Source organism: Rosa rugosa, chromosome 2, assembly GCF_958449725.1.
Source record: "Rosa rugosa chromosome 2, drRosRugo1.1, whole genome shotgun sequence".
In the NCBI taxonomy this organism is placed as follows: domain Eukaryota; kingdom Viridiplantae; phylum Streptophyta; class Magnoliopsida; order Rosales; family Rosaceae; genus Rosa; species Rosa rugosa.
The window spans coordinates 69,307,590-69,321,061 of NC_084821.1; the positions used below are offsets into that span (position 1 = coordinate 69,307,590).

At 37.1% G+C, this 13,472-nt stretch overlaps 1 protein-coding gene and 1 pseudogene across 4 annotated transcripts; both read left to right on the plus strand.

Moving 5' to 3' along the window:
• Positions 1-1,328: 1,328 nt before the first annotated feature.
• LOC133729728 (bifunctional riboflavin kinase/FMN phosphatase) lies at positions 1,329-6,491 on the plus strand. 4 transcript variants are annotated; one of them, XM_062157293.1, is made up of 12 exons: positions 1,329-1,470; positions 2,474-2,540; positions 3,492-3,623; positions 3,726-3,912; positions 4,005-4,135; positions 4,275-4,344; positions 4,448-4,513; positions 5,093-5,247; positions 5,332-5,427; positions 5,724-5,875; positions 5,951-6,034; positions 6,138-6,491. In XM_062157293.1, the coding sequence occupies exons 3-12, from the start codon at positions 3,548-3,550 to the stop codon at positions 6,264-6,266; spliced, it is 1,146 nt and encodes a 381-aa protein (XP_062013277.1). In that variant the 5' UTR covers positions 1,329-1,470; positions 2,474-2,540; positions 3,492-3,547; the 3' UTR covers positions 6,267-6,491. The 4 variants fall into 4 exon arrangements, with proteins under 4 accessions (XP_062013277.1, XP_062013280.1, XP_062013279.1 ...); XM_062157296.1 differs by lacking the exon at positions 3,492-3,623; XM_062157295.1 differs by lacking the exon at positions 2,474-2,540 and having other exon boundaries at positions 1,343-1,470.
• Positions 6,492-8,503: 2,012 nt separating this feature from the next.
• LOC133729727 (putative disease resistance protein RGA4) lies at positions 8,504-10,753 on the plus strand (annotated as a pseudogene).
• Positions 10,754-13,472: the final 2,719 nt, after the last annotated feature.

The window sequence follows — 13,472 nt, forward strand, 5'->3', positions numbered from 1 at the left end:
GTGTGTGTGTATTGATCATAGTTTATCCATGTTTATTTGACAATGGGATCAATTGTGAAAATATTTGTGATGCTTCGATTGGTTTGATTTGTTGCCGTTGAGCATTAGTTTGCTTTGCTACTTTAGGATGTGTCAAGAGACGTTTATCTACACAGACAAAATTATACATTTTCATTGAATATATGGACTATGTTGTGCCTCTTGAATCGAATTAAAAATAATGTATTTGTTTCAGTGTTGTGGTGGATGATAATCTATTTGTAGAGTGTTATGTTGACGCGTTTTGAATTTGGTGTTATGTTGTTGTCCGTTTGTTGTAGTTTCGATGTAATTTGATTAGGTGTGTGAGAAGTAGAGTGATAGATTCATAACACTTTTATGGGCCTCCACATAATTGTGGGTAATACAAATTGACTCATAAACTGATGAATATTGTATAATGATAATGGATAGTCGATTAATAGCTGCAATTGGTCTTCGAACAATTAAGACTTGTATGAATTATAATTTTAAACAAATCGCACAAGGTATTGTCAGTTTGTACAATAATATGTTAAGTCATGTATATATGGAAAACACATTCATTTAACACATCAGCATCAATATGGTAACATTTGCGCGCAATCTCAAATCACAATAAGTGATAACTGTTATGTTTTAGGTGGTTATACCGTTTTAACTTTGAGAGAAAATACCTGAAAGAAAAGGAAAGTCGAACTTCTTAGTAAGACATATTATTGTAATAAATTGAAAACCACATCATTATAAAAATCATACCGCACACGTGTCACACAAAATAAACTAGGATCACAATTTTTTTATATATTTTTAAACTATTGTTTGTGTTAGGAATCATGTCTTAGATTTCTATTTTTGAACTGAGGTGACGTTTTACTTACCAACTATGGAATATAAGCTAATGGTAGAGAACATTAGAACAACACAAACAAAAGTGTATAGAGACACACGAGCTAATAACTTCATTTTGTTACACAATATTTGAAAACAAAAATACAACTAGATTAAATCTAAAGAAAATTGATCAAGAATTTCACACACATCTAACACTACTACTCATTGCAAATCACACACTTTCATTTTCTTTTAAATTTCAAGACAGACTAGCTTTTTTTTTATGACCAAGACAGACCATTCTTAAAAGTTTGCACATGTAAAATGTAATACAAATATCATTCTCCTTTTCAAACAGTGTATAAAAAACTTATATAAATCGAAAAACTTGTCTTTAATTGTTCACAAAAAGGAAAATTTGTCTTTTTGGGTCAGTGGCACCCAGACCGCCAACCACGGCCCATTTAGCTCATGAATCATCCAAAACTTTTAATTGGGCAACAGCTCCCGTCCACTTCTTTGGTTTCCCAGTCTCAAAGTTCTCTTCCTCCAATATCTAATTCAGTCTCTTCTCTCGTGAAGTAGTACTACTTCACCTTCATCATCGTGAATCCAAAGGTATGGTGTTTCAAATCTCATGCAATTGTTTAGTGCCATGAATTTCTGTCTCGAAGCTTATTCCTGTGAAATTAGTAGACATCAGTTTATCTAAGCATATATATATATATTTTGTTGCATTTGATTTCTCACACAATGACAATCAAATTGCTCCGTCACTTTTGATCGATGTGCTTCAGACTTTCATTTTTGGACATTGATAGTGTGTATGAATTAGTTTTCGAGTGACGTGATTGTTAATTCGATCTTGTGTCCTGGAATTTGATGATATCCGAGTACGTTTCGTGCCGCGGAAGTCGTAGAGGAGGGGAGGAGTTTGTTTGATCAGATGCCGCCGGTGAGGGATTGTGTTTCATGGAACACAATGATCAGTGGGTAATATGCTAAGAATGGGAGAATGGGGGAGGCTTTTCGATGGTATGCCGGAGTGGAGTGGAGTGGAGTGTTGTTTCTTGGAATGCAATGGCTACTGGGTTGCTACAGAATGGTGATGTTGTGCGTGCAATTGAGTTTTTTTTGAGAGAATGCCACGGGCTTCTCTTAGTGCACTTGTGTCGGGGCTTATTCAGAATGGTGAACTGGATGAAGCTGCCAGGATTGTTGGTGGTGGATGTGGGAAGAGGGATGAGGGTGTGGAAGATTTGGTGGATGCTTATAATGCGTTGGTTGCTGGTTATGGTCAGAGAGGAAGGGTTGGAGAGGCTATGCGCCTTTTCGATCAAATACCATTTCGCCGTGACAAGGGGAATGAGGGAAGTAGGAGGTTTGAGAGGAATATTGTATCATGGAATTCTATGATTACGTGCTATGTGAAAACAGGAAATATTGTTTCTGCTAGAGAAATAAGAAAAAAGAAAAACCCCTTTTTCAATTACTCACACTTACAAGTCTTGAGCCCCTTTTTCTTTTGTGATCTCATCAAATATATAAAAAAGCTCCAGCATCTTTGCTCCCTCCTTCTTCATATCTACTCTCAAGTACTCACAGTTCCTTCTCTCTTCAGCTTCGCTTTGCTTTCTGTCAAGCCCACACATCTCTCTCCCTCCAAAGCCCAGGTCACTTCCAAGCAGGTATTGCAGATTCTTCACTTGAATCCACTCTTTACTGTTTATTCTCATCTTTATTTTTACTTGTTAACATAGTTTGTAAGTGATCTGCAAATTTGAGGTCTTTTAGGTCAAGTTCTTTGCGTTTATTGGATTCTGGTGTTGGTATGTTATGGCCCTTTTGCGGTTTTTGTGTATTAGGGTTTTAAGCCATTCATAATCTGCAATCAGATACTGCTTTCTCTTTTGAGTTCTGGGTCTGGGTCTGCTGTTGTTTTCAGCTAACCCTTCTTTTGCTGAGTTCAAAGTCTTTGTGCCTGCTCAGTCTAGGTGTTTCTAGGCACACTGTTACTATAACATGATTCCAGTACTTTTGGCTGTTCTTAAATACTTGTAATTGTCTGCATATTCGCGTGATTTCGATATTTATATAGGCGTTTGGTCTTACTGTATGGTTCATGATATTCTACTTGTGAGTTACTTAAACCCTACTGATCAGCTCAGAGTACTTGGTCTTGTCTATTATCCTGGTCTCATATAATGTCTTGTATTTAAACATATTCTTTTTACAGTTGAATTCTACCTTGTTTTGTTAAGACTAGCCACTGAGGAACCACATTTCTTTGCTTTCTCATAGAACTATGTTTCAATTTGGCTTTGTTTTGAACTTATTTTGTATAATTTTAACGTTTAATGTTATGGGGATAAAATAAAAGACAGTGAAAGATTGTGTTTTGTGACAAGGGAATGAACTTTGTATGGGAAGCAAAATTGAGTTCTGCATTTCATAATTATGTATTACAGTAGGCATATAATGTTTATGTATGCAAAAGATGGCAGAAATGAATTTTGCTAGGACTTACTATGATATCTTCTATAGAAGGGCAATGTTGAGTTGATGTTACCAATTAGTTGCTTAATATATATTTGGATCAATTACTAGTATTTCAATCATTGAATTTGTTTCATTTTCAGAATGTTCCATTGATCAGAGCATAGTGAATCTCTGTGATCTGTATGTGGTCTTGAAGATGTCTATCACCAAGCCATTAAAGAAATTAGTGTCGTGTGTTATCCTTGATTTGGATGGTACACTACTACACACAGGTTCGCTGGTGCTCTGAGTAACAGTTCTATTTTACTTTGGTTTATGGTAATGGAATCATGTTGCCTGCGACTTTTCTTCTTATAATCGTAATTTTATCACAGATGGCATAGTAAGTGATGTTTTAAGAGTTTATTTGGGCAAGTATGGAAAGAAATGGGATGGGAGGGAAGTTCAAAAGATAGTTGGAAAAACACCACTCGAAGCTGCAACTGCTGTTGTGGAGGATTATGGGCTATCTTGCACAACGAGTGAATTACTCTCAGAGCTTGACCCAATGTTCTCAAATCAGTAATCAACTTCTGCACATACTTTCAAACACCAATAGTTAGCCGAAACTTTCATTGCAAATGGCTGATAGCTTTTGTCAATTGTCACTCTAGGTGGTGCAACATCAAAGCGCTTCCAGGTGCCAATCGGCTAATTAAACATTTGAGCGGTCACAGAGTGCCAATAGCATTGGCTTCAAACTCTCCAAGGGAAAACATAGAAACCAAAATTTCTTTTCATCAGGGTATAGTTCTCACAGAAATATGCTGTTGCTTATTTTTCTCAGGTTGAAACTTGTTTGGTATGACATGCACCGACAGTGCTACAATGTGTTATATTATACTAAGGAATTAGTTATTTTCTTATTGTGTTTTCATATGTAGGTTGGAAAGAATCCTTCTTAGTTATCATTGGAGGTGACGAAGTAAGATCAGGAAAGCCATCTCCTGAAATGTGAGAATGCAACAATATTTCGTTCAATCTTGACTTCGTTTAATATTACAAGCTTTGAATACTTGCTCTTCTGAAACTCTAACTTTACAGTTTTGCATTGTAGATTCCTTGAAGCTGCTAAAAGATTAAATATTGAACCGTCCAGCTGTCTTGTCATTGAAGATTCTCTGTGAGTCACCTTACTTTGGTTTTTGCAGATTAGGTTTGTTCTGTGTCTTTTTTGTATGTAGATGTAGATGCATGTTTCATGTTACATGGCTTCAACTTCGGTTTGACTCTAATTAACTGATCATTGACCCTTTTCTTCTTATGTTTAATTAGCAGTCTTGTTTTTAGGACGTTGGGTTTCACACTCAAAGGTTATACTTTCATGTAATGAATACATTTTAGGTCACCCACAGAATTGAATCTAATGTTGAGATTTTCTGTTGAAAGCAAATATAAATTTATGAAGTAAAGCGTGGCTATCTGAAGACCTTGGCTTCTTTCCTTTGTATCTATTTGCTATCAAAATGATCTACACAAGAAATTATTATGGTATATTGTCTTGTTTGCCTCCAAAGTTGCATTGTTAAGTCCCACAAAATTATACTTGCTACAGAAAGATTGGGTTGCTAAATTTGTTTGGAAGAACTGCTCTGGCAATGATAATTATATGCCAGATGTCCCTGATGATGTTTGTGGTTTAAGAACTAATGTCATTTTCGTTTGCATTTCTTTCTAAACATTTCTCTATTCGGTTTTTCAGGCCAGGTGTGACAGCCGGGAAGGCTGCTGGAATGGAGGTAGTTGCTGTACCCTCTCTGCCAAAGCAATCCCATCTCTTTACTTCAGCAGATGAGGTGATCAACTCTCTACTTGATTTGCATCCTGAAAAGTGGGGCCTACCTCCTTTCAAAGATTGTAAACCCCCAATATCTTTTCTCCTTTCTTCATCCATGTGCAACTTGCATTCGCCATTTTCATAGCATTGATTTGTTGCTGCAGGGATAAAAGACACTTTGCCAATAGAATCTTGGCAAATTGGTGGTCCTGTCATTAAGGGATTTGGTCGGGGCTCAAAAGTACTTGGGATCCCTACAGGTTTGTGGACTAATGCTATTTGCTATTGGCTTATTCAGTAACTAAACTCTAACAGTCTACATGTCTTGGGATGACATATTGATAACTGATGTTGTTAATTTGAGATGATAATATCCATAAGTTTTATTTCATGTAGCTCACTCTGTGAATATGCTTGGTGTCCTTAGGTACACCCACATTTCGAGCTGTAGATAATTGCTTTGTTGCATATGATTAGATTTCTCTTTCTCCTTTAATGCTTGATAAAGCTTTTTCATTTTGTTATCCTAATAAGGGTGCTACCATCTTTTCTCCAGCTAATCTATCCACCGAGCGATATTCAACTCTCCTTTCAGAACATCCCTCGGGAGTGTATTTCGGTTGGGCTGGATTACCAATGCGAGGTGTCTTTAAAATGGTCATGAGTATTGGTTGGAATCCTTATTTCAACAACACTGAAAAGACTATAGTGAGTCTTTGAGAACACATAACTTACCCTTTGCAAGTAATTTTCTTCTTCCTTACAAGTTCAATTGCAATGCAGGAGCCGTGGCTGCTTCATGACTTTGATGAGGACTTCTATGGGGAGGAATTGCATCTTATCATAGTTGGCTACATAAGGCCTGAGGTATAAACTTACACAATTAAAATCAATCAATGTCTTACAGTAAATTACTCATTTTCTCCATGTCCTGTTATTCTTTCTGATATTTTGGTATGAAATTACACAGGCCAATTTCCCGTCCCTCGAGAGCTTGATCGAAAAGATCCATGAGGACCGGAAAATTGCAGAGGAAGCTCTTGATCTTCCAATGTACTCAAAATTCAAGGATGACCCATATCTTAAAGACTCTACATAAGGATGCCACTGGAATTTCCCGAACTCTACTTATTCTACTTCATTGGCTAATTGCTAATGGAGTTTGAAGCTGTTGTACACTCATTATTGAGACAAAAACATTCTTTCATTTCGAGTCATTTCATGAAACATAATGGTGTGCATCATATATCCCAAACTCATTTTATTGTATTGTAAATTACCGATCACTTCATAAACATGAAATTACAGAAATGATGATTGTCGATGACTGTATCTTCCATTTACTCACAAGTTAATAAAACTTGAAGTTACGTACTCGATAAATCATTTTATTTTTCCAACAAAGACCTTGAACATGAAGTTTGGCACTCATTAGTTCCATAACTCGTGCAAACGGCTAAACCACAAACAACAAAAATAAACCTCGACTCATTGGGTCTCCCCACCCGCTTCAAACGCTGAACCCAAGGCAGAGAGCGGACCCTAGTTTTGGCGGTAATGCCAAACACCCAGAAAGGTCAATTAGCTTAGAGACTACTACTGAGGGGTTTAAGCAATGGGAGGAGAAGAAGAGCAACAAGAGCAGCAACACCCATATACGGAAATTACGGAAAACCCAAGCCAGCAGCAAGAAGAAGAGTTTATTCATCATGGCCGGCGATTCGGTTCGATGTTCCTCCACAGAGAACCTACCACTTCTCCCACCAGTTCAGAACTCCCTCAAACCCTAACAATTTTCTCAAGGCCGTCAAAGGAAGAAGATGATGATGAGTCATGGAGATGAGATAAAATTTTCTTTATTTTATTTTTTTTCACGAATATTTTCTCTTTCTTGATTTTTTATTCAATTGACCATAGTTAACTTTAGTTATAGTGCATTACAGGTGCTGTGTTAACTCTCGCAGTAGGTGGAGCATCTGACAAGTAACAAGACGGGGTGTCTAATATAAAAGGCGTAGATTCAATTTCGAAATTAGGATCCATATATAATATATCCACTTGGAATCTTTCTTGATTTACCATTCAATTGACCATAGTTAAAGGGGGGTGAAATTTGCACCCCCATATTTGCAAACCACACCCATTTTCATTTGCACTTCCTAAAATGCCCTCAAAAGACAAAAGTCAGATTTTCTTTTCTTTTCGTTTTGGTTCTTTTCTTCTCTCTCTTCTCCCGACAACAATCTCCCTCTTCTCTCTTTCTTCTCCAGACAACGACCTCTTCTCCATTGAAACACACAAACTCACCATCAAGTTTGTATAACCATGGATTACTCCTACACACAAACCCCTCAACCTGACCCTAACCAATACCAACACCCATACCAATCCCAAACTCAACAACCACCACCACCATATGACCCTTCAACAATTCAACCCTATGATCCTCACTCATACTATTTCGATCTCATGGAGGAAGCCGGTGATTGGATTAATGTATTAGTTGCCACAACATATCAGGAGGCATGTGTATTTGAGATAAAGGTTGGTGATACAAAAGATGCTGTTTTAAGTTCTGATGTCAAGGACTCGTGCCCATGGCTGCCAAGTGGGAAATTCTAGAGGACCACACACCATTTTTTCCAGCATTCTCTTCTCTGATTTCAAAAATGAACTTGTTCTCTTTGGATGTGAAAAACACGGAGACAGCTAAACTAGGGAATCTTCTGGGTGACTGCCATCTTGTAAACTTTGGTACAACTGCTTTGATTGCTCTTGTTTCGGGTATTAGTAATGGAGGTACAGAGAAACTTTTGGCTACTCCAGAAACTGAATTGAGGCAACTAACCCCCAATTGTACCAAGAACCCACTTCGATTCATCCTCCCGGCGTCCCGATTCCGGCGCCGCCGCCGTAGACGTCGGATTCCGACACGGCCCATTTGCAGAATGCGTATTATGGACAGGGTTGTGGATAATCAGCACCAGCAGCCAATCAATTCGGGTTCGGGTTCGAGTCAGGCACCGGTTTCAGCTCAATTTCCCCCCAAATTTTCTCCGAAACCAAACAGATTCTCCAAATTGAAACGAAAAACGAGAACGAAGAGATCGAAATAGTGACCTGAAAGGCTTTGTTTTCGATTTCGAGTTGGCGAACTCGGTTCTCGCAATCGTTGGCGGCGGCGGACGCGTCGGCGGTCTGCTTGGAGCGGCGGTTGGCCTTCTTCATCATCTGTTGTTGGAAATTGGATCGATTAGTGAGAAGGAAGCGAAAGTTGAAACCCTAATGGAGACGGCGAAGGCGGTAATGGACCGGTGCCTGGAGAAGAAAGAGAGAAGAAAAGAACCAAAAAGAAAAGAAAAGAAAATCTGACTTTTGTCTTTTGAGGGCATTTTAGGAAGTGCAAATGAAAATGGGTGTGGTTTGCAAATATGGGGGTGCAAATTTCACCCCCCTAGTTAAATTAGTTATAGTGCATTACACGTGCTGTGTTTAACTCTCCCACTAAAGTGGAGCATCTAACAAGTAACAAGACATAGGCGTAGATCCAATTTCGAAATTAGGATACATTATTCATGTGGAATCTTTATTATTTTACTCGAATAGTTTGGCCTTAACAATTTATGCTTTATATAAAATTGGTACAAAAACCATAATAGGCTCACAGCCATTCTGCATTTCTCAGTTCATAATATTTCTGTAGCTCTTGTGTTTGTGTTTCATTTTCCAAAATGGCCGAGGCACTCATTGCCGTGCTTCTGGAACAATTGGTTACAGTTTCTTTTGACCACACGAAAGAAGCTGTGAAGCTGATTTTGAATGCTGAGACAGAGGTCCAAAATTTCAGCAGCAATCTAAAAGCAATTCAAGCTGTGCTCGAGGATGCTGAGAAGCAGCAAGTGGAGAATGCTAGCGTGAGACACTGGTTGGATGGGCTGAATGATGTCTCTTACGAGATGGCATGGTTGACGTGCTAGATGAGTGGAACACTGAAATTCTGAAACAAGAGGTGAATAGAGTTGCTATTGAGGAAAAGAAAACCTCCAAGACGGTATGTTTCTCCATTCCCTCGAATTGCTTTTGTTTTGGCCTAGTCAATAAAGCAACTCATCTTTATAAAATAGCTACCGAGATGAAAGGGTTGAATGAAAAGCTAAATCTGATTACTGCTCAGAAAGAAAAGTTTGAGTTTCATCAATCCTCAACTCGTAGGAATGATGAACAACTTAAGCAACCGCTGGAAACTTCATCATTTGTCGATATTTCTACAATATTTGGCAGAGAAGAAGCAACAGCTGATTTGTTAAACAAGTTAATATTGAGTGATAGTAGTGAAGAAGGGAAAAGGGTCCTTGTCATACCTATTGTGGGTATGGGAGGGATGGGGAAAACAACTCTTGCCCAATTAGCCTACAATAATGAAAAAGTAAAAACCTATTTTGAAAAGAGAATATGGGTTTGTGTCTCAGATCCTTTTGATGGGGTGAAGATTGCCAAAGCCATCATTAAGGGTACTGGTAATGACGACCCAAATTCAACCGTGTTGGAAGAGGTCTTGCAGTGTATGTATAGATCTCTTGAGGGGAAGAAGTACTTGATTGTTTTAGATGATGTGTGGACCGAAGATCTAGGAAAGTGGGAAAGTTTAAAGTTACTGATAATAATGCAAACTTGTGCTAAAGGTAGTAAAATAGTGGTGACCACACGAAAAGAGAAAGTTGCTGAGATAATGAGAGCAACCACTCAAATGATCCATATAGGGAAGCTGAGTGATGAAAATTGTTTGGCATTGTTCAATAGCATTGCATATTTGGGGAGGGAAGAAGATATATAAGGCTAATAGACTTGGAGTTATAGGTGAGAAAATAGCAAAAAAGTGTAACGGCTTGCCACTTGCTGCAAGAACTCTAGGTGCTCTCATGCGGAATAAGAAGGAAAGGGGAGATTGGCAAGAGGTCTTGGATAGTAAGACATGGCTTCTACAAGAGGTTGAGCAACAAGTTTTTCAACCACTTTTACCAAGTTATTATGAGTTGGCCCCTGTAGTTAAGCGTTGCCTTTTATACTGTGCTATATTTCCAAAAGATTATCGTTTCGAGAAAGACAATTTGATTGAGTTGTGGATGTCACATGATTATCTTAGTGGGAAAGAAAAGGAAAAAACAGGTCAAAATGTCTTCGATACCTTAGTAATGCGATCATTTTTTCAGGATGTTGTGAAAGAAGAACGTAGTTATGACCTCAACTTTACTATATTTAGCAAAATGCATGATATTGTACATGACTTTGTGCAATTCCTCAATAAGAATGAATGTTTTACAATGGAGACTAAAGAAGTAGAAGGAAGAAAAACGGTAATAAGCGAGAAGGAAGAAAAACGGTAATAAGCGAGGAGGTCCGTCATTTGATGTTAATCTTTGCACCCTTTGGTTTTGCACTTTCGGATTTTATTTCACTCGTCAATTTGAAAAAGTTACGGACTCTTGCAACTTTTGATTCAACAATGAGTAGCATAGATATAAAAGCAATCTCACAACTGAAATGTCTGAGGACCTTAAATTTGAGCGGCAACGACATTGAAGAACTTCCGGGGGGGGGGGGGGGGGATCGTTTTTGTACTGCTTGCTGAGCTGCATAATGGATGACCTCTTTTATTAAAAAAAAAACACTACAAAAATTATCTTGTGTATGATTTCTTCAAATATTTATTTGGTAGATTTATGTTTCTTTCAAGCATCTGGGGTTAGAATTTTTGAACCCTAATAGAATATTATAAGCACTTCTTCTATTAGAATTTTGACATCTAAAATCTCATTGTAAGAACAAAAATTACTTGAATAGTTGTTGACCATGACTCCCCTCAAAATGATCCTTATTTGAGTTATTTCTTGTAGAATAACAATGGGAAAGGGGCATGTGTGACAGCAAGAATAAGTTTTTAAGATATAGTTGAAGAAAGATGATCCTTATTTCTGGACCTCTTGAATCATGTGAAGATCGGAAGCAGCGTTGATAATACTCAAAGATCCAATAGGAAATGATTTTTCTGAAACTATGCAGACTTCTCTACAGGTAGGTAAATGCATACCATACTAGATTTGCATGCTGTCATTCCGAGGCCTTTCCATTGCTGTTGTTGTTGATGTTACTAAGTTTTAATATGGAATAATGGATGCTTTTGGAATACAAAACCGGCTACATGCAGGCATGCAGCTGGTGATGTAATCCCCTTCGAACCAAAAAAAAAAAAAAAAAAACATAATAAACCTTTCATTTGTGAGAGATGTATTCGGCGGCACCATCATTAAATGTGATACATGCAACAAATGTTTTGCATTCAAAAATTAATAATTAGTAATTTACAGACAAATTAAGTAGGAAAGTTTAAAAATTTAAATTCTTGAAGACAATTCAAAAGGAGTTAATTTTAAACCATTTTAAAGAGGATATCCTGATAAATACTTCACATTTTTCATCAATGTTCAAGGATATATCTTTACTATTAGAAATGGAAGCGTTTGATTTGGTGTCAAAAGCTTCACTAAAATTTAAACTCTCGAAAATGCCCATGTCAGAGAGAAAATAGATAGAAGGAAACAATATCTACAAGGGTTAATACGGTAAACTACAACAAGGAAAAGCAAAATAAAAAGGGTAAATTCCTCTTATGGTACCTGAGGTATTGCTACTTGGACAGTTTGATACCCGATGTATTAAAGGGGACAGTTTGGTACCTGAAGTTAGACTCTGTTTGACACTTTGGTACTTCTGTTAATTTTTCAGTTAAATGTAAGGATAAAATTGACATTTAGAATATATGTATAAAAACATAATAAAAAAACATGAGTTTGTGGGTTGATTGCCGTTCTTCATAATTTTATAGGTATGAATTAATGTTTATGAGTTATGTTGAAGGTGAAATATTCGAATTTTATGTTAAAAAAATATAATAATCAGATATTTTTTTTGTACTATTCTCTATGAATCCACTGATTTTTCCTCCAAAACTTGGATTTTTCCTCCTCTTCATAAACACAATGCGATGATATTATTTGGTATTATTTTAGGTCTTCATACCTATAAAATTATGAAGAAAATCAACCCACAAACTCATGTTTTTTTATTATGTTTTTATACATATATTCTAAATGTCAATTTTATCCTTACATTCAACAGAAAAATTAACAGAAGTACCAAAGTGTCAAACGGAGTCTAACTTCAAGTACCAAACTGTCCCCTTTAATACATCAGGTATCAAACTGTCCAAGTAGCAATACCTCAGGTACCATAGGAGGAATTTACCCAAAAAGATGTACGTCAAAACGTGGGAGAGCAGAAACTAAACCGGAGTAGGCGTCTTCACCCACGTTCAATTTTATTCCATTGCGGTTTCCTACAAAAAGCGATTGGAGGCCGCTGATGAAAACAGGAGCAATTGGGAAATTGAACAAGGAAACAGACCTGGGAGGTTTCTGCATATTAAATTGAACGTTGTAGTTTCTTTTTCCAATTTATTTCAATTTCTGAACAAATCCTGACCCACTCTTTGATTGAGATTTTACTTTTCACTATTTGGTTTAGTATGCAATTGTTTGCTATGAATGAGAGGAAATAATGGATTTATTTTCATGATTTTCATCGTTTCTGTTTGCTGGGGTCATGACCAAAACAGAAACAGGAAGACTTGAGAAATACAAAGGTAACGCATGCTTATGCAGTTGTGCAGATTGCAGATTAAAGTTTGATTTCTGCAATTGAAGGTTAACTCCTTTTTTTATTTTTTATTTTTTATTTTTTATGCAGTTGTGCAGCTTGCAGATTTATATAAGGGGTTCAAACCAGGTGATGACACAAACTGGAATTGTTGTTTTGTCTGCCAATGAATATTGTTTCTCTAAAGTTTTTCCATTTTCGTAAAGTTGTATTCATGTAAAAGGTAGAACAAATTGGTTATTAGCTAGTTACTCATATCCTTCAAATCCCACAGCAACAGCTTCACACTAAAAGGTACGTACAACAAATTGGTTGTACGTTAGTACTTCTATCTATTTCTTTCAGAGAAGGTTAATGCTTCTCTAGATGTGAAGAGATGAGAGGGATGACTATAATGTTATGAGTTACGACTTACGACTGAGTTTGGTTGTGCAGGCATTTTGGAATAAATTGGGCTTTGCTTGATCCAAAGACCTCGGTTGAAGTTCATTGTTTCTGTCAAGGAGTTGCTGCCATGGGTCATGATGCCTCTTCAGATAGTGTATGTGAATGAAAATAAAAGTAGTAAACAGTCTATGACCTCTTTTCGTTT